We start from the raw sequence: 27561 nt of genomic DNA on the forward strand, positions 1-27561 counted from the left end.
CAATATTTTTCCCTTTTCAGACCATATGAACTGAACTGACCGTACAATTGGAGCTATGCAGCAAACCCTTATGTTCACAGGGAATAATGCCTTTGAAATCAGTGAGGGGGCGGGGGAGCTCCACATGGGCACAGAGATTCATTCGTATGGATCTAATTGTAGTATCAGGGCCTAAACAACCAATTGCAGGTTTTTCCCTCTTGAAAGAATGTAAGAATTTTCCTTCTGAGTTACTGTGGCTGATGTTAATACTGAGTGTCTAGTGTGTCTAAAAATTGGAGCTTGAAGTTTTCATTTGTTGTTTGCCACTGTTTTTTTAGTGAGGTTAGTGATGAAAAACGTTGGATTTCTGTGGCTAGGTACAGAACCAGTTTGAGAGCAGTGAAAACTTGTACAGTGCTTGGCTAGTGTGCATGAAGCGCAAATTGCAGGGTCTTTGTGCTGATCTAAATTTTAAAATGTCTACCAATTTTCTAGCTGAACTCACTAGTCAGTACTGTTTCCCCCTCCTTAAATTAGCAGAGCATTCCACGTATAACAGATTTTATACATACACTCAGAGAAATAGATAGCCATATATTAATTACATCCAAATAAATAAAATCACCATCCTAATTTGAGAAGTACTAAATAATCAGCTAGAGAGAGGAAAAGAAAGTTTGGGTTAGTATGAATAAGTAAAACATCCAGAATCGAAAATAGAGGCTGAAAAAGACAAATAGTTTCCCTTTGTTTTCTTTACCAAAAGCAGTAAGGACTAGCTGAGCTGTACAAAAGAATATTTTCATAGATAGATGATAATTGATAATGGTACTTCTAAAGAGTAGATAACTCAGTAATGTTTCCCCCTGCCTTCTCAATTTCTTTTCTCTAGACTCGAAATGAGTAGTTACAGGTCTGTACCTAGAGAATACACTGTTCAGATGGAGACTGAGGAGGAAAGAGAGGCTTTGATCATCAATCCTAGTGAACATATTGTTGTACGTAAGGTAAGTAAATGTGTAACCTGGAAGAAATTCTGAGTCATAAGTTGCCTAAAAATGGTGCTCACTTTTTACACCGCCAGCTGCAAATGGCTCAGAGAACGGGGAAGTCTTTTCTCTTCAAATTATTTTAATTAAATCATATTTGTAATAAATAACCTGAAAGAATGGAGCAATAAATGAATAATAAAAGAGTAAAACTGTGAACAACTAAACACATTGGCCAGATCCTCAGCTGGTACAAATCATCATAGCTGCTTTGGCTTCATTTATACTAGCTGAGGATCTGCCCATTGTATGTGTAAACACTCTCAGGTGAGAGATTGCTGTTGTAAATATGTATATCTGGAGGTTGTCTTTTCAAGGGATGAACTAGAAGAGAAATATTACAGATATGTGGGAGTGTAATGAATTTACTGAATATATTTTTGAATCAAACACCTGAAATTGGCCAGCATCTCTCTCTGTACTAAAAACCAAACATCTAAGAATCTTTTATAGTGCCCAGAGATCATAGTGATGGGCATACCATGGAGAGATACATATGTGTACGTTCAAAATGTCAGTAAAATATTGAAAATAAAACAGTATGTTTGACTTTATCTTTCAGTATGCTGTTATGGATGGTAACCTGTACTTTCATGCAAACATCAATTAAATAAAATATACATCGTTTATGTATATTTTGGGGGTATATTGGGTATTTACATTTATTATATAAATTGTGTGTGTGCATATAATTTAGTCTATATCTCTGCTCTGTGTGCATGTAATTAAATATTATACTCATCCTGTAGCCTCTTTCCCCTCCCTGCTTATCTTTTGTAACTGCTCCATTCTTTTCCCCACAAAAAGCAACAGAGGGTCCTGTGGCACCTTTAAGACTAACAGAAGTATTGGGAGCATAAACTTTCGTGGGTAAGAACCTCACTTCTTCAGATGCAAGAAGTGAGGTTCTTACCCACGAAAGCTTATGCTCCCAATACTTCTGTTAGTCTTAAAGGTACCACAGGACCCTCTGTTGCTTTTTACAGATTCAGACTAACACGGCTACCCCTCTGATCTTTTCCCCATGAATCCCTTATTTTAATGGCATGTGCGCAGACACTCTCTTCTGCAGACCCAGCTGGAAGGATTACAGTACTTCACAAATCTAGAGTATAATGAGAGCTGCTCTTGCAACTTTTTTGATGATTATTTATTTGAAATTGTTTCCTACAGATGAAAGGAGGAGCCCTTTCTTTCAAAAGATGGCTTCGAGGGCGAAGCCTTTACTGCTCCAAGCTGCTGACCTCAAGAGCAAAATCCCGCTATTTATTCCTCACATACTTGGTGACACTACATCTTGTTATTTTTCTGTGCCTCACTGGCATTCTCTAAATGCACTGCAATTGCTGGGTAAATTATTTTCCTTTAGACAATGGTGTGCCAACGCAAGATAATGGACTTTTCACATGCTGTTGTTAAACTATGCACTGGACACAGTTGTATATATCCTCATTATAATATGTGCATTTTGAGCTTCTTGCTAGAAGTTTCTGTATATCACGGTTACTCCAAAGTTGACTTGAATTGCTCCTTAACAATGGAATATTATATTTGCTAAAGAGAAGATATTCCCGTTCAGTGCAACCTATAAAGAAACTGCTGCATTATATTGTTTGGGAATATATAATGATTGAATACTATTGAATTGGGTTGTAAATGGTATCTTTTCTATATAAATTTTATTTTAAGAAAGTTACACTATAAATTTTAAGGGAATATCAACTATTACTGTTTATTAACTTCTTGATAATAGCAAGAAGCTTTACAGAGTGCAATAAAAAAAAAAAGCTGGGTTCATTGTGGGTTTCTTGACTGGAAATAAAACTTTAAGAACTGAACTCCGCTCTATGAGTGTGTGAAGAGTAAATACTTGTAATTGTCTGTGTTGTTGCTAACAGGACGCACAATTATGTAATTATATTAATGAGAAAAGACTGACAGCTAACAACAAGGAGAACTTTGACACTAGGAGTTCGAATATCGAATCAAAATTAAGACATTCCTCCTTAGCTAATCTCAAACTGCTTTTAGCCAGATCACATCACTTCAAACTGCAGTTGCTCTACCCTATCTCAGTTAGCTGAATTACTATTATTTTTTGCTTGTTATACTAGTTGCTGGCATCCCCAGTCAGAATCAGGCTCCACTGCACACATAGGGCATCTGGACTGCTGGCTTTTGAAGTTTTCTTATGTTCTCTTAAACCTTTGGATAAATAGGTTGTGTGTTCATGCACACATTTCAGAACATTTCTTCTAATTCAGTTAAGTGAGAAGCACATAATACATTTTCAAGTGAGTGGTGAGGAGACGTACTTTCAGCTGTTTTCTGTATGAGCATAATGAAGCATCTCGTATAAAAATATGCATGCTTTGTTATAATGTACACTGAAGTTGAGTGAAATTTTCCGGGTCCAAAAATATTTTTTTGTGAAGAAGAGAGACTGCTGCTAATGCTGTGACCTGATGATTACTATGCAATAGGGAGTTTTGCATTATTTTACCAGTGATTTCAGCTATAGCAAATTATCTGTAGCAGAGTAGTTCACTTTCTGAACCTGTTTTTAACAGAACAGATTACTGTGTATGCGAAATGTAAATGAGACATTAATATCAGTTGAGGCTTTAGCTGGGATCACAAAAGTCCTTTAATGTAGTATTTCATGTTGGATGTTAAAGTCTTGGAGATGTAGTATTTTAAACACCAGGTGACCCATCAGAATCCGATTAAGTGCCTTTTTGGCAAATATGATTTTTTTTTCCTTCAAGTTTTACCACGAAAGGCTGCTGTCCTGCTACCTTTTTAGCCTTTTTCTTCAGTTCATTAAATGTTCTTATTTTATTTTTTCATCAGATACATTATGCTGCTTGCACCATACATTATTTATAGAATCATTTTTAATTAGAGCCAGAATAGGATATTGGTGCACTTTGAATCAGCTTGATAGTGATAGCAATTGTATTTGTGTTTACATGCACTCTAATTACAGATGACACACAATGCAGGTTAAAGTTTAAGGGAAAGCCAGAAAACTAATTAGCTGAGGCCATGCTTTTTGCCATACACAAATAGTTATCTGATCCAGAAGAGCTATGTTAAAGACGTGATACCCATTAAAAGAGCCATGTTAGAAAAATATTAGCTGATCAAATGACCTTGTTAAAAAGGAATAAATTATGGTCACCTTAACTTTCCTCCTAAGGATCACAAAGGAGTGCTTGCAGTTGGGGAAGGCTGTCTAAGTAAGCTCTAACTGTGTGATTGTCACGTTCTGGGCAGTTCAGATCAGTGAGAGATTGTGTCACTGTTTGTATTATAACCATGAGTGCCCCAAAATGCTTCTGCTCCCTGCCTGTGGGGGACACATAACCAGCATGCACTTCATGTTCTGTATACTGTACACCTGACTCAACACTTTGAATCTAACAGCCTGCCAGCAGTTACCACAAACACACTCATGTTTTACCAGACTTGGTTAATGTTAGCAGTGACCCCAACACATTCCCAGTCCCAAATGTTCCCAAAACCATGTGCTCTGCAGTATGTAGCTCTCTCCTGAACAGCTCATGGAAATAATAGTTTGCTTATTCCTTTAAAGAGACAAAAGCACATTGTAGCTTATTAACTTACAACTGGGTTAGAAACACCCTTCCTTGTAACTACTGCACGGCATAGTACAAATAAAATAAATTTATTAACACTAGGACATAGGTTAAGTGATGACAAGAAATAGAAGTAGAGAAGGTTACAAGCAAGTAAAAGTGAAAACATGCATCTAAAAGTCTAAAGCTTAATCCAGCAAGTTACAGGATTTGTTCAAGATGGTTCCTCTCTCTCTCACCAGTCTTCCTTTTTCCTACCCCTGGCTTTCCCTCGGTTAGGATCTTCCACAGAAATACAAGATGATGGCTTCCTTTGACTTACTAGATGAAAATCTTTATAGGTTTCTTACCTATATTCCATTTCCAGAGATTTAAAACTCTTCCCACCTCCATTGAAGGACTCAGCTTGCAAGAGCTCTGTTACCTTATGTCTGTCTAGTGATGGATAATTTAGGAGTTCTCTGCCCCTCCCTTTATAGTTCAGTAAACCTTTGAAAATCAGATGTCTCAAAGTTCATTGACTTTGCTTCAAGAGGGAGGATAACCTCATGCTCTTTTTCCCTCGTGGTCTTCCCGTACCCCTGCTCATTTCTATGTAATTTGGGCTTCCACTGTTTTTGGTCACACCTTGCTTAATTTCTTTGGCGACAGATGACGTGACATTCCCTCCGGTCTTCGAGAGACCAGTTTCTCCCTTTGGGTAAAAGACTGTAAAGCATAATATCTGAGTATTCATAATCCCTTATGTAGAGTTAGTACATACAGTTCACATTATTAATCAGCAGTGTGTCATGAGCTTTCATAAAGGATCTTGCACAATGCACTTTTATAATACAATAATATTGTACGTCAGTTGATTTAATTGTTTGAGGTTCAGCCCTCTGTCTTTATAGACCAATGTATTTTTTGAAAAGTAAAATCGAGACCAGGCTTCTCTCTCCTGCGGAGTGTAGATGCCAAGCTGTCTCCTCCCACACTTGCTAACCTGATAGCTTTGTTTACCTAATGTATAAATAGACCTTCATTGTCTCTGCCTGATGATGGACTGGTCAGAGAAGCAAACTTACTCCTTTGTCTAGGGCAGACCTGTTTACTAGCTCCCTCTGACGTGCCTGGTTTAAACACATTTTAGTCATAGTTCTAGCATATATCCATAACTCTTAATACCCATTGCGTACGTACATCATGCAAGAATATTAATGATCAGTGAGTTTAGTTTTCCACAAAAAGAACAGGAGTACTTGTGGCACCTTAGGGTACATCTACACTACAGGGGGGAGTCGATTTAAGATACGCAAATTCAGCTACGTGAATAGCGTAGCTGAATTCGACGTATCGCAGCCGACTTACCCTGCTGTGAGGATAGCGGCAAAATCGACTTCTGCGGCTTTCTGTCGGTGGCGCTTACTCCCACCTCCGCTGGTGGAGTAAGAGCGCCGATTTGGGGATCGATTGTCGCGTCCCGAGAGGTCGATTTCTACCCGCCGATTCAGGCGGGTAGTGTAGACCTAGCCTTAGAGACTAACAAATTTGCTAGTCTCTAAGGTGCCACAAGTACTCTTGTTCTTTTTGAGGATATAGACTAACACGGCTGCTACCCTGAAACCTTTAGTTTTCCAATGACATTACATGACATCTTTTAGATACCTAACGCATGTTATAATGAGTGTGTCAGGCCTGACACGTTACTGACAGAATAGTGAACCACAAATGAGCCTGCGTGACACAATGATACTTAAATGGTCAAGTTTACCGAGCTACATTTAGGACTGACTTGATCCTCCTTTCCAAGTTCCAAGTTTGGCACTCCCATGCATATGTGGGTTTAGAAATCCTAGGAAGAAGGCCAGGTTATAGTTAATTGTGTGTGTTTTAACTTTGTCATTAAATGGCTAACCCATTTTTGTAAGACCTAACACAAGAAAAGGTATCTTCTAGTAGATAAAAGATCTGCATGCATGCAACATTTCATAAAAATCTCTCTCAACTAGTGTGGACTTTGCAATACCCAAGATTCACAGTCAAATTTGCCCTTTTATAATAGTAATGCTTGTAGCTGTAATGCTCTTGTCTTCAACTTGCTTTCAGCTTCTTGCTGTGGGAATCCTCATCTAAAACAACTTGTCTAAATTAGTTTTGATTTAGCAATACTTTATAGACAAGCGGAACTGTCCAGGTTTATGGTGACATAACTGAAATGAGTAGCTTTCCTAATTGTCTTCAGAAATGCAATATGCAGTGATTGCACAGCATTCATGAAATTATTGTTGGACCTGAGGATATTCCACACCACAGTCCTTGATAGCGCTTGGGTATTGTTCAGTTTAGACCATATAAAAGGCCATAGTTCCACTACTCTTATTGGAGCTTTGCTGAATTATAACAACTGAGAATTTGACCGATTATCTATTCAGAAGTGTTTGTAAAGTGTGTTGCTGGGATTCAAGTAACTTCAAATAGTGGGCCTGATTCTGATCTTATTTTACCAGTTTTTACACTGCTGTAGCTTTACTGCGTGCAATGGAATGGCTCCTGATTTATACCAGTGTAAATGGTAACAGAATTAGGACCATTGTTTTGAAGACAAGGAAGGAAGGAGGAGATGGATGGGTATTGTGTCATTCACTATATGACTGATTTTAAATGATTTCCTATTTCGTACGTTAAAACAAATAGGGACCATGTTTGGAACTTGAGACTGAGATTCAGGACACATGAATTACTTCTTCACTCTGCCACTTCCTCTGTGACCTTGCATGGCAATTGCTTCTACTGTCTCAGTTTTCTCTATTTGTAAAATGGGGATATACCTAATGACTGACACAAAATAAAGGGAGGACATAAAACTAGATGTTTGCAAAGTGCTGTGGTCCTTTTGGATAAAAGGATCTGTATAAGTGGCAGAATGTTATTTGGAAGTTTGAAAATGACTGCTGTTCATCTGTGTGAAAGAAAAAGGGAATGATGAACAGTTTAGAAGTCAGTCTGACTGCAACAGTGACAGCTGTTCAGAGATCAAGAAAGTTTACATAATCAGGCAAGAAGGGGATACATACGATCACGTGAATAACCTTTCTTCCTGTGTATAAGACCTACTCTCTAGAAGTGAAAGGCACTTCTAGAGAGAAAAGAAAATTGAACACCTGGTGAGTTTTGAAATGGAAAGAGTCTAATGGCTACAGGGATGTGGCAGATACAAAGCTGATTGTAAGAACTTGTCACATGGACTGAAGTGAATCATCGACTGAGGGTTGAAGGAATCTTGTACTTGAATTCTGCTACATAGTCACATGGCTACATTCTGGGTGGGGTATTTACAAAGTCAACCTTTATTCATAGTAGTGTCTGAGATGAGTAGTGTCTCCTTTTTGGAGAATAGTGAAATAATGCAGAATCTCAATTACTACTGTAGGTAAATGTTGACTCCTTAATAGCTACCACTGTAAGTGCGTTGGCCAACAAAGCTATTGCTTATTCTCTTTAATGGGTCTTTATTTCTTGGATTTTGACCAAGACTGTTTATTTTCTATTTAGATTCCCCATTTCATGATCTTATAAAAGTTCAAGAACGTCACAGCCCTTTTGTGATAGACACACTGTATATAATAACCCTCTTTAGATGTAAAATAGTTATCACTCGGGTGACTTGTTGCTGATTCAACCCTCATTTTCAGGTACAGAGTCATCCAAGCACCAAGATAAGCTGGCTATTTTCTGTCTCTGTACTACAAAAACAGATAACGTGTACAGTTGAAACACCAGTACTGTACATGGTAAGAACTTTTCCTTTAACCAGTGGCAGCTTCTAGGTGGCTGGTAAGAGAATGATAGTAGGCTATTTTTAGTTATTTGTGGTGTAATGAAGCAAAAAGCTTTTCAATGACCACAATGGATGTACGGATTATTTCAGTCTTATTCAATCCTTGTGTGAGAGGGGTTTTTTCGTATTTTAGTGGGGGGAAAGTCTACTATTAACCATAACGTAGTGAACAACTTAGTGGGAAAGAATCCAGGGTTGTCAGAAATTCTGCCCTAATTTATCCCGTCCTTTAAGCTGTCACTTTGATAAGCACAAGCTGAAAACAAATGTTTCCAAAAATGGCTTGACAGATGTAGGTATTCTGCGAACTCCATTCCTCAAGCTGATATAAATGTAATAGAAGGTGAGATCATTTCACTTTTACAAAGGAGCTTTTACAAATCCTCGCCATCTCCTGTTCCCTTGGGTAAGTATTGCCCTGAGATAATTTCACATTGTATTTGATGATTTAACGCTACAGGTCTAGGATCTCAAAGGTACCTGAAACTCTTGCTCTATTGTAAACCATGGGCTAGATCTTGCTTGTCTCAATCATGCAAGTAATGCCAAAAGGACTAGTCCTTAAGTGATCAAAATGTAACCCCATAGTTATAAAGTGCTGAGCCTCAGAATTATTAAAAAGTAGTGCGCCATAGAACTTCACTTCCTTTGTGACTTGGGAGAACTGATGCATATAAACTGAGCTGCCAGTTAGTGAGCAACCAGAATAAAAAAAGCAAGGATAATGGAGCACAAAATGAACTTTCTTTATGTATTCTGTTGCTTGCAGTTATTTGACATTTCATAGTACAACAGTAAATGTGCTGCATATTTTGTAAAAGAAATATAATGTCTTAGTAATACAAGACCTTTTCAGTACTTAATTTAATTTTGCGAGTTTGAGAGGGATGGGCAGGATTTTGTGTGTATATACTAACAAGACTTTAATGTCGTATAATTGTTTTAATATTAAAGATTTGAATTCAATATGAATGGAATTATGTACTCCTAATGCATATGGGAGTCCACTTGTATGGAGGTGAAACTGCACACACCTTCCAAAAAGATTTATTTAGGAAGGGCTAAGTACTCTTGGCTATAAAATGCAGGGCTGAACTGCAGTAGATTTAGAACCTTATTAGTGTTTTCTGGCTGGATAAGGACCACATTGGAAAACATGGAATCAATGCAAAGTTTTCTATTGTGTTTTAATGGGGTTTGGTTTAGGAATTAAGAATAGAAAAGGTTGTTTAAAGGCACTTAATACTCTGTCTCTTAATGCTCAATGAAGCATCATATACATTGAGCAAACATTACAAAATAGCGCTGAAACTGTTAACTAACCTGCAGTGCATTTTACAGTATCACATTGTGGTAAGAGAGCAAAAACCCCATCCTTCATCTGCTAAGTTAACTTTAAAACCCCCATGTTAGGTTATTGTGCAGGTACAAAATACCAGTCGTATAACTGGTTAAAAATGCTGGTCAGAATTTGTTACTTAGTTTCAAATTATATTAAGAAAAATATTGAAATATTTAATAACGTCCTAGAAGACTTACCCCTGTTTTATGAATGATGAGTAAAGAATAGCAAATAAATGCAATGCAAAATAAAACAAAACAAAAATAAAAGTGAAATGAAGATCTAGAAAATTCATGTTTAAGCCAAAGCCAACCTTCCTGTCTTTGTTCCCTTGTTGGTTGTATTAAAAAAAAAAAAAAAAAAAAAATTGAAAACTCAAATATTCCTTACAACATTTCAGCCCTGAGGTAAATTGTTTTTATGGTCTAAATATAAAACTCCTGAAGCAAAAGTTTACAGAGAAGTATTGGCTTAAGCAGCAGCCATGTTTAAAATCTTTTTTTTTCATTGGATGAAAAAGGGTAAAAATGGTAAGAATAAAAGTATACCTTGGGATCCCTAAGTTGTAATCAGCACACTATCTTTTCATAACTTTCTCAGAAGACCATTAAACCAATTTCCTCCTAAATTATCCCACTATTTTAGTGGACATTGTTAGTAGCAGTTTTTGTAAGTGAGTTAAAATTGGAAATAAAATTGCAATCCAGCTAGTTTTTGGAAATTCTCCTTCCTGTTCTGAATACCTACAGCAGATATCCAAAGAGCTGCTTTTGTGGAAAGGAGCTAATTGTTAATGCTTCTGTAGGTTCAGCAAAAAGAAAGCTGCAGGCATGACTCCATCTTGGAAGTATTCTGAAAATGATGCACCGTAAACCTACGGAAGGGGGAGGAGAAGGGCGTTTCAGAACCCGAGCTGTAGCTTCAAAGCACTGTTTGTTCAGCTATTTTTTGGAGTGCTAGCACAAGCCCTGCTACCCCAAGTCTAGTGTTAACCCAGATTGGGAGGCTCTCCGCTGCTGGCTGGACAGATGTGCCCTAAGTGTTGAATGCTTCAGCATTTGGGGCCTTATGATGCTGACATAATAAGCAAAACATGGCTTTCTCACTAAAGATAAAGGGCCAAATTCTGCCATTGGTTATATTTACACAGTAACCCCAATGACTTGAATCTCCACTACCCTAACCTGAGTGGAGGCATAGAGCTCTGTGAGTTGCCATGAAGGGAGACGCATGTTCTTTCTACTCTATTTTTGCCTATGTAAATGGAGGGGAGTGCCTGGCCTGAAAAGTAAACTTGAGAGATCCCAAACAGAAGGCTTCAGTGAAATCAGTGGGACTTGTGCCATCAATTTTAATGGGGCCAGGATTTCACCCCATGTGTTGGTAAGCTGCTTAGAGTCAAGTTGTTTTTGGCTAGTTGAGCCAGTCATGTCCCACGCCACTTCCTAGAATAGCCCTGTTGATAAGGAATTCATCATTTACAAATATAGAATAGTTTCTGTAGCAAGCACTTAACATAACAGAGCAGCTGCCATTTAAAAATGCACGGCAAACACTTTCCTGCAACTTTGTGGAAGGATTATTTTTAGTCATTCGTTTCTGAGATTGGCTCTTACATGCTGGGGGAGAAGGGGAAATTGGGATATGTTTGTAGACAACATAAATGGTGTTTAGTACAATTGATAGTGTTACTCTGATACACTCACTTGCAATTTAGTGCTAAAAAATCTCCCAAAACAGCATCTCAGCGTAACCTGTTTGAATGCAGTTATTACCTGTAACAATAACCCCCCTCTGTGGTCTCCACAGAGCCATGCTGATCTGAAGTACTAGCATTTGAAAGAGATTTTTCCTCTCTATTGATTATATATATATAAAATATGAAAAAATGAATTCAGTCTTAACTATTCAAGTACCAGGAAAAGTGGATCATCTAGAATAGTAATTCAGCCCTGGCAAAGCAGGGGAGAGATGAACATTTCTGACCTGTCTGAATGTGGCTAATGGTCATTCAATAACACCAAGATGTCTCTGGACTCTTTGGGGGTGCTTTAGAGGTTATGTAGATAACCTTTTGGATGTGGGAGACAAAGGTCTTGGGCCAGCATACCTCTTCAGCATATGTTTACCTTTAAGCAAGAGTAGTTCCATTAGCTTCAATGGGACCTACTCTTGCTGAAAGTTAAGCATATGCTTAAGTGCCTTGCTGAATTGGGGTCTTAGTGGAGTCTTCACTGTTTAGCGTTAGTTTTCAAGACTCTCTTTTACAGCAATGTAATTTCTAAATGATCAAGAGCTGCTTCTGCCCTCAGCCACCTGCAGTAAGTTGCTAGAACTGAGAGATACGATGTGTGATGAAGATGAAACCACTGCTCTTGTATGTGACAATGGCTCTGGGCTTTGCAAAGCTGGATTTGCAGGGGATGATGCACCAAGGGCTGTTTTTCCATCGATCGTTGGACGTCCTCGACACCAGGTCAGTTTGTTCCAAAAGGATAAAGCTGTACGGTTTTATTTCTCTTACACCACCCTTGAAAACTGTGTTAGGAATGAAATAAGCATAATGTAGGTCTGAGCTTGCAGTTCTTTTGTAAAAAAAAATTAATTTTCTTAATGTTTTTCCCTCAAAATCAGGGAGAACAGAAAAAAAGACAAAAGAACAAGAACTTATGGAATGGGAAAGGAAAGGAAGGCAAGGGGGCAGGGAAGGAAAAGGAGAGACTTATCTTGATTTTCATCCGCTAGGAATTAATCAAAGTTTTCTAAAAGGTTAGACCAAATATTTTCAAACTTGTCTGAGGTCCCTCTTCTCCAATGATCCAGTTTCTATGCAGGCCAAACTTTCACAAGTTTCCATGGGACACTGGTGTGTTTAGAAACTGAGGATTTGGGTTGGATGGTTTTATGGGACTAAGCTGTCTTGTCCTTGTTGGAATGTTTTTGCCAGTTCTCTGGAAAAGGTATTGTTGGGCTGTCAAGTCAATTATTGATCTGCAGGAGAATTTTGATGGCCCTTTCAATGGTATTCAAGTGCACTAGTGAAACTTCAACTAGTGCTTCAATGTCATGAAGAGGGGGTGTAGCAATGATCTCTTCAAAATTTCATTGTAAATATTTTCAGCTTTATAAAACTGCATACCTGCCAGTCAGTAAATGAAAAATCCATCTACTCTCACGATTTGCCACTGCTTTTTAACATGACATTGATAGCCCTCTTTTTGCCTCCCATTATAAAACTGTCTGAACACTGGGACCTTAAATCATAGATTAGGTGACTAGTGAACCTTCTATGAGGGTAATTGACTAATGATTCTTAGCTGATAGAGGACTATTAGCATAAACAAAATATATTGCTGGGAGACCATAAATACTACTAGCAACCAAATTTATAGTAGAGATAAGGTCCATTTATCGTTACATTAAGCACTGGTAGAGACAATTAAGTTTCAAATTAAAGTCCTCAATAACATCCCTTTATCAAATCCAAGCAGGACTGATAAGTGTAATTTTGTGGCTAGCAGCTTTTTTTTAACTGCTTAAATGTCCTTTTATATTTAAAAAGAAAATATTTGTATTTTTAATAATTTTCAAAATTGAGTGCTTGCCACAAAATGTAGACTATATTCTTCTACTTGTCAAAAGTTGTTTACTTATTTCAGTAAAAGAATGGATGGAATTCAAGGTCAGGATGTTAGATTCCTGAAAACTAAATGTGTCTTGGTAGCTATGAATAAAACATGATGAATGAAAACCTGCAATACTGTATGCCCAAAACGTAGTATATTATTTAGCTATTTGTCTTGTACATTGGGTTTTATTAATCATTAGAGTTAACATGTAGTTTTAAATTACACACATGCATGCAGCTCAATGGCTGCATCTCCTAAATCATGAAATTAATTAATATCCAGCTACACATGGAATAGATTTTGATGGCAGTTGTTGAATAATATTGTCCCAAATATGCTGTTTACATTACCTTAGGCAAACAAGATACAGTGGCTATTACAATCAAGACAAATTCAAAAAGACTATCCAAGGTTGGATACATCCCAATGTAAATAATATGTCTGAAAGTATTTTTAAAAACTTCTTTTTAAATATGTTGTATAAATGTTTTTCATCTCTCCTGTTGGTGTGTGTATAATGGCCTTTTCAACAAAAGAGAAACAGGGGTAGTCGTGAAACTGATTGTACACAAAACACTGCCAAGTGCACACCGAAAAGGTGGAAAATAGAGAAATATTCTTTCCTCTAACTTTTCAGTTATAGCTTTTTGCAACAACTAAGGATGGTGACTAGAGTAAGTACAACATTTTCAGGCAAAAATGTGATTATTTTTTTTCAAGATGAGTGTCCCTTTAAAATACACAATACAACACTAACTTTTGACAACTACATTTTCCAGGGTGTTATGGTAGGAATGGGTCAAAAAGACAGTTACGTTGGGGATGAAGCCCAGAGTAAAAGAGGGATCCTGACACTGAAGTACCCCATTGAGCATGGGATCATCACTAACTGGGATGACATGGAAAAGGTGAGTGTTTTTCTTAATTTCATTTTGTCTGAGTCATTATTAATTTGTTTTGGGGTTAGCACCCATCATGTGCTGGACATGTTCTAGGCAGAAAGCAGGCACAATCTCTGCCTCCAGGAGCTCATAAAAGAACAGACACACACAACTTATGGGGAAGGTTGTACAGTACATTAGTGGAACAGTCAAAGTGGTGATGGGTCTTGTCTTGGCAATGATCCGGTGGTCATAGGTTGCTGAGGCTTTTTAATTTTTCCAAGTAGTGCCTATAAAATTATACTTATTGTTCCTCAGCTTTGATAGTGTGATCTAGAAATACACTAACGTTATCTGCTGCATTTACAGAGTGCTAGCGCCAGTTTTGAAGTCCTAACTTAGGCAAAGCTGCTTTTTTACATCTATTGGAATTTGGTCAAAGTAAAAGTTTTAGATTGGGATCCCCAGAATCCCAAAGGAGAAACCTTCAAACATTTTTCCTTAACCTAGAAACACAAAAATAGAAGACAGAAAGGACCGATCCTCTCTCCTGGCCTCACAGACAAGAAAGCATGAAAGGATGTCTTTGCCTTGCATTTATATGTTGCTCTCTCAGTGCTTTAGAAGATCTAGGCAAAATGTATTGGGGAATTCTAAATATTTAGAGCAGAAAATATGGAAATTGTCCTTAAATCCCACACTGGCCTCTGAGCACAGGTTTATTCCCTATAGAACATTTTTCTGTTGAGGGCTCCAGTTTAGCCATAAATATCCCAAGGTGACAATGCTTCTTTATTTCCTATCAAGTAAGATTTTCCTGGCATTTATCTAATGGGCTTTATAACTCTTCCATGGAGTATCCATTAAAGGAAGGTCCTAAAGTGGGCACAGACGTTAAGCTGTGCTTCTGGAGAACACATTGGAGAGATAAGGGTCACCAAAGCCTTGAAGGACTGTCAAAGCTTGCATTGCTAAATATAGATAGCACTGTCTACCATGAAGGATCTCAAAGTGCTTTACAGATTATGTGGCAAATAAACTCAGTTACTGTAGACTTAATGACAATTCAATTCTGGGTTCAGGTCCAGGTTTAGTCATCTGATTTTCAAAGATGGTGGAAATCATTGGACTTAATTTATAAAGCCTACATGAGCTAGGACTCATAATCCCCATTGATGGGGACACTTAGGTTACCATAGAAGCCAAGAAGCAGCTTTGCAGCCTGAAATGGAGAATTCCTTCCCTCACATAACTGCCCAATGCTTAGGTCGGCTACTGCATCTGGATTTGAACCTTATTGGGCACAGCCACTTAATAGAATTTGGCCCCAAATCTACTCTGTTATACTCCTGCAAACTCATTGATTTCAGCTCTAAACAACAGCAAATTTTGTCCTGACCCGCATATGTTTTTGTATGCTTATATTTAAAATTCACTGAAACTGTATTTGAAATGACAAATGCCTCTTTCAACACAACTTTGATCCACCAAGAAAGGAAGCAGTCAGCAAAATGTTGCCCTAAACTGTCTTTTCATTTTAGATTTGGCATCATTCTTTCTATAATGAACTTCGTGTTGCCCCAGAAGAGCATCCTGTGCTGCTGACCGAGGCCCCCTTAAATCCTAAGGCTAACCGGGAAAAAATGACTCAGGTAACGATTTGGATATTGTTGTGTTAATGCTGTGCTGCACGGGTTGTTTCAGCATAGGGGCCAAAGGTTAAATGGTCCTAGATACACAACTCCCCCCTTCTTCCATGATAGGATCAATGGCCATTGGTTGGGACATGTGGAAAAGCTTGTTTTTCTGGTGCCTATGCTGTTCCTGTTCTGTGAATAATAATAAAATATTTAGTTATTACATTTGGAAGTGATTCATATTTCTCAAGTGCCTTACAAACCTTAAGTAATCTTCCTTCACAAGGGTGGTTTGTTGCATTATCCCATTTTTCTCCTGGGGAATGTGAGGCAAGGAGGTTAGGCCCCACATTTTCATAAAGAGTCTCTAATTTTAGATGCCTGGCTCTGGACAACTGTAGCCTGATATTCAGCAGGACTGAGATGTCTTACCTCTCGTTGCCTTCAGCGGGAGTTGTGAGTGCTCAGCACTTTTGAAACTCAGGCCTTTAAGTGTCTAGTTTTGGGCACGTACAAACTGAAGCATGTACCTTTTAAGGATGTAGGACTGGAAATCTGGAGAATTTGTGTAATCAGCTGGTTAATGTGTTGTGTCATTCTGAGTCTGAGTCACAGAGGATGTGAGTTTGTTATTGATCCCTCTATAGAGCTTGGCTCTTTAGCTCCAGCTGTAGAGACTCATGCTTTATCCTCTGCCAGTTGTCAGGTCAAACCCCAACGTATCAGAGAAGATGCAGCTGTCATGTAAGTGGGGACTTGTCTAGGATTCAAATCGCTGTAGGCCTTATACACTCAAGTTGAGCTTTCTCCATCCAGAGGAAATATGTAATTCACTGCTTAGTGCATGTTTTGTGTTTCCCCATCTCCACAGATGATATGGGTCTGCTCCAACTGCTGCTAAAGAGCCAGATTCTGTAGATGGGGCTGTAGAGACTTAAGCCTTTAACTCTGCTGGAGGTCTCCAGTTCAATCCCCGGTGTTGGCCAAGATGGCAGTCATCACACATCCACATGATGTAATGAACTAATATTCATATTTGAATATGCAGTATGTTATTTGCATTAATTCCCTCCCAACCAAATCCATTCCTTGGCTCCACATCAAACCATAATTTTCGCTACTTTTTCTCTAGCTCTCTCTTCAAATTCTCCCTCTACTTCCTCTAATCCTGCCCCCTGCATGGTTCCCAACCTGTCTGCCCACTGCCATGTGGCTGGAGCAACATCCTACATATTGGGTGAGGCGTTACTCCAGCCATATGGTAAATGTGAGTGTTGGGGACTATGCTCTAGGCTCTAAGCATTGACACACAGCCTAGGGCATCTTGCCCACAACTCTGCAGTGCTATCAGCTGAAGCAGCTTCTCAGGAACCAGGAACAGGGTGTTAAAAATGGGAGTCTCCCTGCCAGTTTGGGGATTTAATAGGTCTAGAGGCATCCAAACTTAGATGGCACTTCTGAATTTTTTTCTGTTGTGTGACATGCCCCCCAGGCCATCTAGCAGATTGGCATCAGAGCCTGATCTAGAACTCAGGAGTTTGTGTCTTCTAGAGCATCTCTCCATCTGTAAGGCCATACTGCTTCCCTCAAAAATTGGAGTGCGGAGTCAACAGTAGTAAATACAAATATAGATATATATATATGCTCTGCACCAAGAAAAAATTGACATAGGTCTGCATTTCCCTTCATGCACATTTTTGGCATGCATTTAATATGACCCTTATGTGTCTAATGAATATGTAAATGAGTTAATTAAGCAATAAGAACTGACACAGCCCCTTACTGGGAGGTAATACAACGTAAGGGGTATTGCAGAGCACATGATGAAGATAGCTGCTTTCAACAACCAAACAGTTGTTTTCACAGCAAGACGTGCTTGGTAGTGTGTCCCTGCCATTATGCAATGATGATAAATTCAACTTTAAAATTAAAAAAAACCCATGATTATGTATCACTTTTTACATTGAGCCATTAACTGGAAATGAAATGCCAGTAATTAAAATGTAGTTTGTCACTGAAAGGAACAAATCCTTTTTGTTAAACCATAGTCTCTTTGCAGAGATGCTAACATATGAAATCAAGAGTCTAAATTTAACCCATCTGTCTTCATTGGCTCCCACTGGTGTAGATGCAGGTCTGGGAGGGAAGTAGTAATGAGGGAAAGTGGCCACAACATTCCCTCCACTAGGGGAGACATATTGCTCTCAGGAATGTGGGCAGCACTGACTGGGAAAGGGATGCGCCCATGTTATCAGTGCTTGCCCTAAACAGCTTTCACTAGCAGAGATCCTAGTGAGGCCAGTTGAAAACTAAAGCTGCTCCACCTGGTGGAAACCTGAGGGAGAACCTGTAGTATGTAAATAGAAGCATATTTTCTAAGGTGGAAATGGTACATTAGGTACCTAAGTGTCATTTGCGCCTTTGGAGATCTGCCCTGTAACCTCAGATGGTTCTCAGATACTATGGGTACGCCTGCTATAGGTACTTAGCGAGAACTTCATCTGTGGTCCCTTTTATCCTCCTCCAGGGCAAGGGGCTAGGTTACCATAGAGATGGAAGTGCAGTTTACATCTCTGTTTGCCCGCCTTGCTGAATATGGCCTAATATGGGCCTAAGCCAAATCCTAGTGAGGTCAGTTGGAAGACTCAGTTGATTTAATTGAACTTTGGATCAAACCTAAGCAAGCACAATGTGCTGCCCCCCCTTGGAAAACTGGATCAGGAGAGAACTCAAGAACACTGCAAGTGGAGCTGACAAAGGAGGAGGTGCTCTCAGTTTGTAGGAGAGGGATGGTGAGTGCATTGCTTAGGGACATTCTTTGCCAGCATTTGAAGAAGTGGTATCATTTGTCTTGGGGGCCTCACGGTCTAATACCTCAGGGGAGGTGGTGGCAGCTGGGAAGGTTTTATCAGATTGGGGAGGTAGACAGTGAGTCATTCTTGTTTAGTGATTAGAGCAGGGACTGGGAGTCAGGACTCCTGGGTTTCATTCCCATTATACACTTAACTTCCTTTGTCAGTTTGGAGAGACAAGGTGGGTGAGGTAGTATCTTTTAATGAACCAACTTCTGTTGGTGAGAGAGACAAGCTTTCTTGCTCCACAGAGCTCTGCTTCAGGTCTGTGTGGCTCAAAAGCTTGTCTCTCTCACCAACAGAATTTGGTCCATTAAAAGATATTACCTCACCCACCTTGTTTCTTTAATATCCTGGGACCAACATGGCTACAATTACATTTGTCAGTTTGGGAAAGTTAGTTACCCTTTCTCTGCCTTAAGTTTCCCTATCTGTAAATTGTGTATAACAACACCCACTTCACTGGGGTGATGTTAGGGTGACCAGACAGCAAATGTGAAAAATCGGAACAGGGGGTGGCAGATAATAGGAGCCTATATAAGAAAAAGACCCAAAAATCGGGACTGTCCCTATAAAATCAGAACATCTGGTCACCCTAGATGATGTACAGCTTAATATTCATATTTATATAAAGAGCTATAAAATCTTCAAAGGAAAGGGGCTATAAAAGTGCATATTGTTTATAACTTTTTGCTATTGCAAGTTCTTGAGGAAACGAGTGTGGAAAGCAAAGGAGATTTGTGATATTTTTAATAGTGCTTTGACACCAGGATGAGGACAGATGCATGGGGTTTAATGGTTTAAAAAAACCAAAATCCCAAACCCAGACTTTTAAATAAAAAAGTAACATTAAAATGCAAGAGAAACAATATAAAATGTATGTAATTTATTTTCCTTTTCATTTTAGACTAGTGGGTGAACTTTACCAACAAGATATGTCTTATTTATGTGAAGAGTAATATTACTGGAAAAGGTGCATCATTAAATAATAATTCTTTCCAGCTGAAAATGCTTGACAGAACAATAATTATCTTTTAAGTTCAAACACGTATTATTTACAGTGTGTGCTAAATCCTGTTTATAATCTGAATATATTTTATAGGGATAAAATATACATGCTATGGTTATTTTTTTCCCTTTGGGTTGACACAGAATTTTTTTTACACAGCAGTGAATGGATGAAATTAATTTTAGTAGGTTGTTGGGGAGATGAGTTATGTGGGTATAAACCGCACTAGTAAGTGATCTATAAGTTAAGGAAAGAGTTACTGTCTCTTCAAATGCTTCTGATTGTATAGCCTAAAGATTCCTAAACTCTTAATTGCAGATCATGTTTGAGACTTTCAATGTACCTGCTATGTATGTAGCAATTCAGGCAGTTCTATCTCTATATGCATCTGGTCGAACCACTGGTGAGTTTCTGTGAGTGTCAGTCTTACTGTCTGTCTCTCTCATGTATGCTGATATAGACACAGTATGTATGTTCTGTCAGGAATCCATAGCCATCTAGGAACTGCATGCTTGCCTTATACTGTACAAGCATATCATGGCCCTGGCCATTACAGGAATAGAACTCCTCTCTTTCTGTTCCAAAAGTACTAGCCCCCTACCTGTTAATTTATAGGTTTATAAATTATATGAGAAATTTATAATTTCTATTAGGAGCATATAACCTATGTTTATATTAGAGAAAGACGATATAAATTGAGACGCCACTTAACTGCACACCAGATAAAAGAAGCAACCACTTAACCGACTGATGTTCCAAATCCCCAACTTTTTTATTTATTTCCATGTTATCTTTACCATTAAACATATTCCCAACAAAAGAATACCATTGAATCATTATAAGAAAATATCTTGTTTAAATATTATACTTCTCAATTATCTAACTCAGAGTCTGCTGCGAAGAGATAATTAGCATTAGCAGAGAGATCGCTCCCGACCACCATTTAATACCGGATCAAGCATTAAGGCCATAAATTATATTTCAGTAACACTGAGGCCTTGGTACATTTTGAAAAAAATTGAAAATACCATCTGGCTTTACAACCTGGTGCCACAGTCTAGTTTGGGGTGGGCAAACTACGGCCCGCAGGCCGGATCCAGCCCACCAGCCATTTAAATCCGGCCCTCGAGATCCTGCGGGGGAATGGGGTCTGGAGCTTGCCCTGCTCCGGCGCTCCAGCTGGGGAGCAGGGTCAAAGGCCGCTCCACACGGCTCCTGGAAGCAGCAGCCTGTCCCCCCTCCAGCTCCTACACCTAGGGGCAGCCAGAGGACTCCGCTCTGCATGCTGCCCCTGCCCCAAGCGCTCACCCCGCAACTCCCATTGGCTGGGAACCACCTGCAGATGGGGCAGTGTGCAGAACCGCCTGACCATGCCTCTGTATAGGAGCCGGGGTAGGGACATGCGCTGCTTCTGGGAGCTGCTTGAGGTAAGTGCTGCCCAGAACCTGCACCCCTGAGCCTCTCCCCACGCCCCAGCCCCCTGTCCCAGCCCTGATCCCCCTCCCATCCTCCGAACCCCTCGATCCCAGCCCAGAGCACCCTCCTGCACCTCAAACCCCTTATCCCCAGCCCCACCCCAGAGCCCACACCCCCAGCTGGAGCCTGCACCCCTTACCACACCCCAGCCCCCTGTCCCAGCCTTGATCCCCCTCCCACCTTCCGAACTCCTCAGTCCCAGCACGGAGCACCCTCCTACACTCCAAACTACTCATCCCCACCCCAGAGCCCACACCCCCAGCCCGGAGGCCCCCCCCCGCACCCCTCTCCCCAGCCCGGAGCCCCCTCCCACACCCTGAACTCCACATTTCTGGCCCCACCCCGGAGCCTGCACCCCAAACCAGAGCTCTCACCCCCTTCTGCACCCCAACCCCAATTTTGTGAGCATTCATGGCCCGCCATACAATTCCTATTCCCAGATGTGGCCCTTGGGCCAAAAAGTTTGCCCACCCCTGGTGTAGTTTGTGAAAAGAGATCACCTGTTTACAGGAATCAACCTTTGTGGCAAATTGTTGATTCCTTTAAAAGGCTCCATTCTGTGTGTACATCTGTGTGTATTTAATATTGGAAACTTTCATCCACTTTTCAATGGAAAAGATGTTCTTCACTTCCTGCCCTAAAGTGCAGCAACACTACACAGTGCAGTGCACTATTAAACAGTTGCTTTGTTCAGCCCAGAGGAGGCTGTATTTTAATTGTTGATGAGATGATCTCTGTGTGTAGTTTTACATCATTTTTAGTCCATATAGTGCTTTGAATCTTTTGAGATGAAGAGCTCTGTATAAATGTAAGATCATTATCATTAGCATCTGTTGAGAGAGAACAATACAGTACAATTGCAGAATGCTTCATGCTTTTGCCAAAGGCAGTTGCTTCTTTGTGTATGCTAACAATTTCCACCACATACAAGCAGAGCTCCACTTATAGTGAAGACAAAGGGGTTATCATATGAACATTGCCCAACAAGTCCTTCTACTATTGTTTCAGCTTTCTGTTTAGAATGTGCAGAAGTTGTGGCTGAGAATGTCAAGCTTTTCCTTTTCTTTCCCAGGAATCGTTCTGGACTCCGGGGATGGTGTCACACACAATGTACCCATCTATGAAGGTTATGCTTTGCCCCACGCCATCATGAGGCTGGACCTGGCAGGCAGAGACCTCACCGATTATCTCATGAAAATTCTCACAGAAAGAGGCTATTCTTTCGTCACCACTGGTAATAAAATGCCTTCCATATGCAACTTACATGCGCACACTAACTCTTTTTGGTGTCATATTGGACTGCAAGTGTGTATGTGATTTGCCGCACCAAAGCTGTGTTGCAGGGTACAACCCTCGATAGGCCAGAGATATGGACCGTGTGGGCTAGTGGGCTTCTTCCATCTCTAAGATTTAGGATGCTGGTGCTGTGCAGGCTGAGCAGCAGGAAATCTACAACATAAATAACAGCCCCCCCCCTCCCCCCGTGTATTATCACAGCCATTTTGCTCCCAAGCAGAACTAGTCTATGGCTATATTTTTACTACTGTGTTCTGACTAGTGGAATTTGGTGGCACAAACATGAATTAATCTGCACAATACCCCTAGAAGGAAGTATGACACAATCACCATGATTTTACAAATGGGGAAACTGGGGCATGGAAATGTTAAGTGACTTACTGGAGGCCACACATTGGTCAATGTCAGAACTACAACTAGTCCCCAAGAGTCCCTACATCACAAGTCTGTGATAAATCCACTAGACTGGGGTAGGCAACCTATGTCACATGTGCCAAAGGCAGCACGCGAGCTGATATTCAGTGGCACTCACACTGCCCAGGTCCTGGCCACTGGTCCGGGGGACTCTGCATTTTAATTTAATTTTAAATGAAGCTTCTTAAACATTTAAAAAACCTTATTTACTTTACATACAACAATAGTTTAGTTATATATTACAGACTTATAGAAAGAGACCTTTTAAAAACATTAGAATGTATTACTGGCACGCAAAACCTTAAATTAGAGTGAATAAATGAAGACTTGGCACACCACTTCTGAAAGTTTGCCGACCCCTGCACTCAACTGTGCGGCATCCCTGCACACACAAACGTGTGATGGAATCTGTCCCAAGTGTGTCTTCTGGCTGCCATATTGTATGTTGATAAAAGAGATAATTAATGTGATCCTTTTAAAAAAATAACATTTCTTACTTATTTTTGTTGGGTATTTTTAGCGGAGCGTGAAATTGTGCGGGACATAAAGGAGAAGCTTTGCTACGTGGCTTTGGATTTTGAGAATGAAATGGCAACAGCTGCTTCCTCTTCTTCTCTCGAGAAGAGTTATGAGCTTCCTGATGGGCAAGTCATCACCATTGGGAATGAAAGATTCCGATGCCCAGAAACGCTCTTCCAACCTTCATTCATAGGTGGGCCTAGGCGCTGTTTACAAAGGGCTTGGCTGAATTGGAAAAGAAGGTTGTGTTTAACTGTAAGGGAAACATTAAAATGTAGAGACTTTTATGTTCTGAGAACCTGTAGTTTCTATTTACTCCATCAGGAGTTGGGTTTTCTCAGTCCCTCTGATAAATGGGGAAGTTACTCTTTGGAAAATGTGGACAGGTCTCCTGGTCTTGCTATATATTAATTTTCCTCTAAGGCTAGAAAATACCCAGGGTTCTAAGACAGTGACTTTTCATGTTTTTTTCAAATACCTGTTTCAGTTCACCAGACTAAGACCAAAGCTTACCAGCCAGTACTTCAGTACCATGAGAAGATACTGCTTCCAGTTCAGACTGATTGATATCAGTACAGCTGTACATTGGTGCTAAGTGAGATAAATATCTGATAATGTAAGAAAAAATATTTCTCATCCAGGTGCTGCCTCTGCTCTACAACTCTGAGTCTTCAACTCAGCAAGCAATAGAGTATAAAACCCATGTATTATTATTTTCCAGTAGTTTATCTACTGGAAAATAATAGAGTCAAAATCCACCTTCAGTTTATGGTAGTTCCAGCCTTTCTCACAGAACTCCCATTGACTTCAGCAACGAGAACTGAGTAACGACAGCAGGATTGGCCCATAGTCAATTCAGTCCTGCTTCCATGGAAGTCCGTGGTAAAACTCTCACCAATTTCTATCTAGAAGTCTGGTCCATTGAAGCACCTGTATAGCCCCCATCTCGGTATCTGAGCCCCTGTCCTGGAGCAGGAGCAGGCCTCTGTGGAAATTCTGTTTTACAGATGGGGAAACTGGGATGTGGAAAGGTTAAGGGACTTGAGGATACACAGTAGCAGAACCACAACTGGTGCCCAGCAGTTCTTGGGCACACAAGTACGTGTCGGAATGAGAGTTCTGAATTATTTGAAAGTGTGGCACTGTTCAGATTGTATTCTGTCACAGGGAAACTCCTTGTATCTCTTCTGTGGTGAAAAATATCACCACCATAAGTGGGCTTTACTGTATTTTCATGTTACCCAGTTATTCAAACTGGCTTATAAGAATCGTTTTAACAAACTGGAGTTAGGAGTGGGTATTACTTCAAGCTAATACCAATATACTTGACCATAGGAACAGCAGACTATTGTGGAAACAACTCAAACAGCTTTTTTTTTTATTTGCTAAATAATGGCATCAATTTATACTTGAGGCAATCTAAATTCCAAACATTAGAACACAGTAGGAGAGGATCTTTCTTGTTTTCAAGTCTATTTTATGTCTGCCATTTGTAATCCTGTTCCCACCTGGGAAAGTAAAAAATTGCACTTAGCTTTATCTCCCCCCGCCCCAGCATCTCATAGCTTGTTCCTGGAATTTTCTTAAGGGAGTAATGTCAGCAAATACAGTATGTTTAGGGACCATTGACCCTGATCTGTATGAGTCATGCTTCCATGTTGACAGTAGTAAAGAAATGGATTCCTTAACCTATGGATGTAATGTATTGAAATATTATTTTCAAACAGGAATGGAATCTGCAGGTGTTCATGAAACCACTTATAACAGCATTATGAAATGTGATATTGACATCCGTAAGGATCTCTATGCTAATAACGTGCTCTCTGGGGGAACAACAATGTACCCTGGTATTGGTGATCGCATGCAGAAAGAGATTACAGCTTTGGCTCCAAGTACTATGAAGATTAAGGTAATCCTAACACCTTATACCGATTTTTTTTTCATGTTTCTTTTGTTAAGAAATCAGACCACACATATATTCACAAGAGAGTGAGTGTTTAGTGCTTAGAACAGAAGACTGGGGGCTACTACAGCTGGATTCTGTTCCTGGCTGTGCCACAGATTTTTGTGACCTTGGGCAAGTCATCTAACCCCTCTTCCTTATTTTCTCAATGTCAAGTTTCAGAGACAGATTTGTCAGTTATTGGCATAAAAATGGTAATTGAAACTGTGTGAGTGAATGAGGTCTCCTAAAGAAAGTGTAAAGAGGGAGCCAACAACAGCCCTCTGTGACTCTAATGGAAATTGGAATAGGAGAAGAGAACCCATCAAAAGAGACGCTGTGAACGAACAACCAAAGATGTAGAAGGAGAACCAGGAGAGGATGGAGCTGCAAAATCCAAAGGAGGACGGGGTCTAGAGGTTGGAGGCTCCCAGTGCTTGGGCTGCAGCTGGGCCTGAATGTCTGCACCACAGTTAAATAGCCCCTTAGCTCGAGCCCTGTGAGACTGAGTCAGCTGACATGGGCGAGCTGTGGGTGTCTAATTGCTGCGTAGACATATCCTAAGAGCCCAAAGAGAGTCTGCTAAGCCAGTGACTGTGCCTCAAATGAAGGAGCTCCAGACTAGAAGGAAATGACCCGGGGGAAAACATAATTTGAGGTAGCTCAGTAACAGGGCTGGACACTTTGATAAACCCCTCGGGCCCTAGGTCAGCACCCGATGGCCCAGGTCTCTCTTTCTTGCTCTGTTCCCCACCCCTCAACCCACTCCTTTGCAGTTACCCAGCTCTGGGGGAGCAATTGGACTATGAGGGGTGATTGAGGCCACAGTCTGAGCTCCCTCTGGGATGACTGGATTTCAAAAGTTACTAGTAATTTGGGGGGCTTGACTGGAGACACCTTAATAGGGCCTGATTTTCCAAAAGTGCTAAGCACCTGCCCACTGAGACCCCTTTAAAGTGTCTCAAACACAATCGCTCTTGAAAATCTTGGTCTAAAAGTATATGGGACCCAGTCCTGTGAGGTTCTGTGCAATCTCAACTTACTTGAGAGAAAGTCAGTTAAGTATATTGGCCCACATGCATCAAAAGAAAGTTAAAGCACTACAACACATTTTAATGAAAAGGCCATCTAGGGATTTTAGTATGGGTTAATATGCTGGGACCCCCAGGTATGCATGAAGCAAGTGGTTGTTTTTCATCTAGATACATGTAATAAGCATCTGATGAGTACTTTCTTGGCTTCAAGGTGGGTCAAGCTACTAAACTCCCTGGCAATCTGCAGATAGCTGACTGTTTTAGTCCTTGCCCATTTTCCATTACCATCTTCAGGTCTGATTCAGAATAGTGCTGAGTATCTGCCACCCCATTGGTTTCCTCTCAGGTAATGGCCCATATAGTCAGGGGCCAAATTGTTACATTGAAATAATTCTGACTGCAGCTGCAAGGCAGAAGAGATGACTGCCTTTTTAGCTGTTGGATGTTTTATTTCAGTGGTGTTGCACTGCTGTAATGGGGAACTGGCTTTGACCTAGTAAATTTGCACAGACAAGAGATATTACTGCATGAGCTACTCATTTCTCTGCTCGTAAAACATTACACTTCTCTCCCCTTCTAGATGATCGCACCACCAGAACGTAAATACTCCGTCTGGATTGGAGGCTCAATCTTGGCTTCTCTGTCTACCTTCCAGCAAATGTGGATCAGCAAAGATGAATACGAGGAAGCTGGTCCTTCCATTGTCCATCGCAAATGCTTTTGAGTACACTCATGATGTGCCATCAATGATAAGTGATGGTGGTTCTCTATACCACATCCCCCCCTTGTGGGAAGTACATGCTTTACGCTTTCTTCTACCGCTTATTAAAACACAATAAATGGTTATCATGCTGATTAGTATATTGTTTGTCTTGTTTCTGAACGAGGAAAAGACACTGTACTTTAACATGCAATTGATAGATGCCTTCCAAGAGTAATTACAGCAATAAAACAAATTCCGTAGAACTTTTCCTTCATGAATCTCAAAGCGTTTTACAAACATTCATGAGTTAAACCTCACAAAGTTGCTGTGGTGTTGATCAGTATTATTACCCTCTTTTACTGATGGAAAATCTG

At 40.1% G+C, this 27561-nt stretch overlaps 2 protein-coding genes across 4 annotated transcripts in view; both read left to right on the plus strand.

The window, feature by feature from the left end:
• The window catches only part of LOC117877028 (golgin subfamily B member 1-like), a 77496-nt gene extending 71680 nt beyond the window's left edge, over positions 1 to 5816 (plus strand). Inside the window, exons 28-29 of the mRNA XM_034769720.1 lie at positions 875 to 989; positions 2205 to 5816. Coding sequence (XP_034625611.1) covers positions 875 to 989; positions 2205 to 2363 — 274 coding nt within the window. The 3' untranslated portion in view covers positions 2364 to 5816. The remainder of the gene's footprint in view (positions 1 to 874; positions 990 to 2204) is intronic.
• Positions 5817 to 8589: 2773 nt separating this feature from the next.
• Positions 8590 to 27345, plus strand: LOC117877029 (actin, aortic smooth muscle-like). Of its 3 annotated transcripts, none has more exons than XM_034769722.1 (9): positions 8590 to 8859; positions 12066 to 12271; positions 14204 to 14332; positions 15847 to 15957; positions 20122 to 20206; positions 22352 to 22513; positions 23510 to 23701; positions 25236 to 25417; positions 27065 to 27345. In XM_034769722.1, exons 2-9 carry the CDS (start codon positions 12143 to 12145, stop codon positions 27206 to 27208), a joined length of 1134 nt encoding a protein of 377 aa, XP_034625613.1. In that variant the 5' UTR covers positions 8590 to 8859; positions 12066 to 12142; the 3' UTR covers positions 27209 to 27345. The 3 variants fall into 3 exon arrangements, with proteins under 3 accessions (XP_034625613.1, XP_034625612.1, XP_034625614.1); XM_034769721.1 differs by having other exon boundaries at positions 8591 to 8859; positions 12108 to 12271; XM_034769723.1 differs by lacking the exons at positions 8590 to 8859; positions 12066 to 12271 and adding an exon at positions 13989 to 14098.
• The last annotated feature ends 216 nt before the right edge of the window (positions 27346 to 27561 follow it).

Source organism: Trachemys scripta, chromosome 4 (assembly GCF_013100865.1).
Source record: "Trachemys scripta elegans isolate TJP31775 chromosome 4, CAS_Tse_1.0, whole genome shotgun sequence".
Classification (NCBI taxonomy): domain Eukaryota; kingdom Metazoa; phylum Chordata; order Testudines; family Emydidae; genus Trachemys; species Trachemys scripta.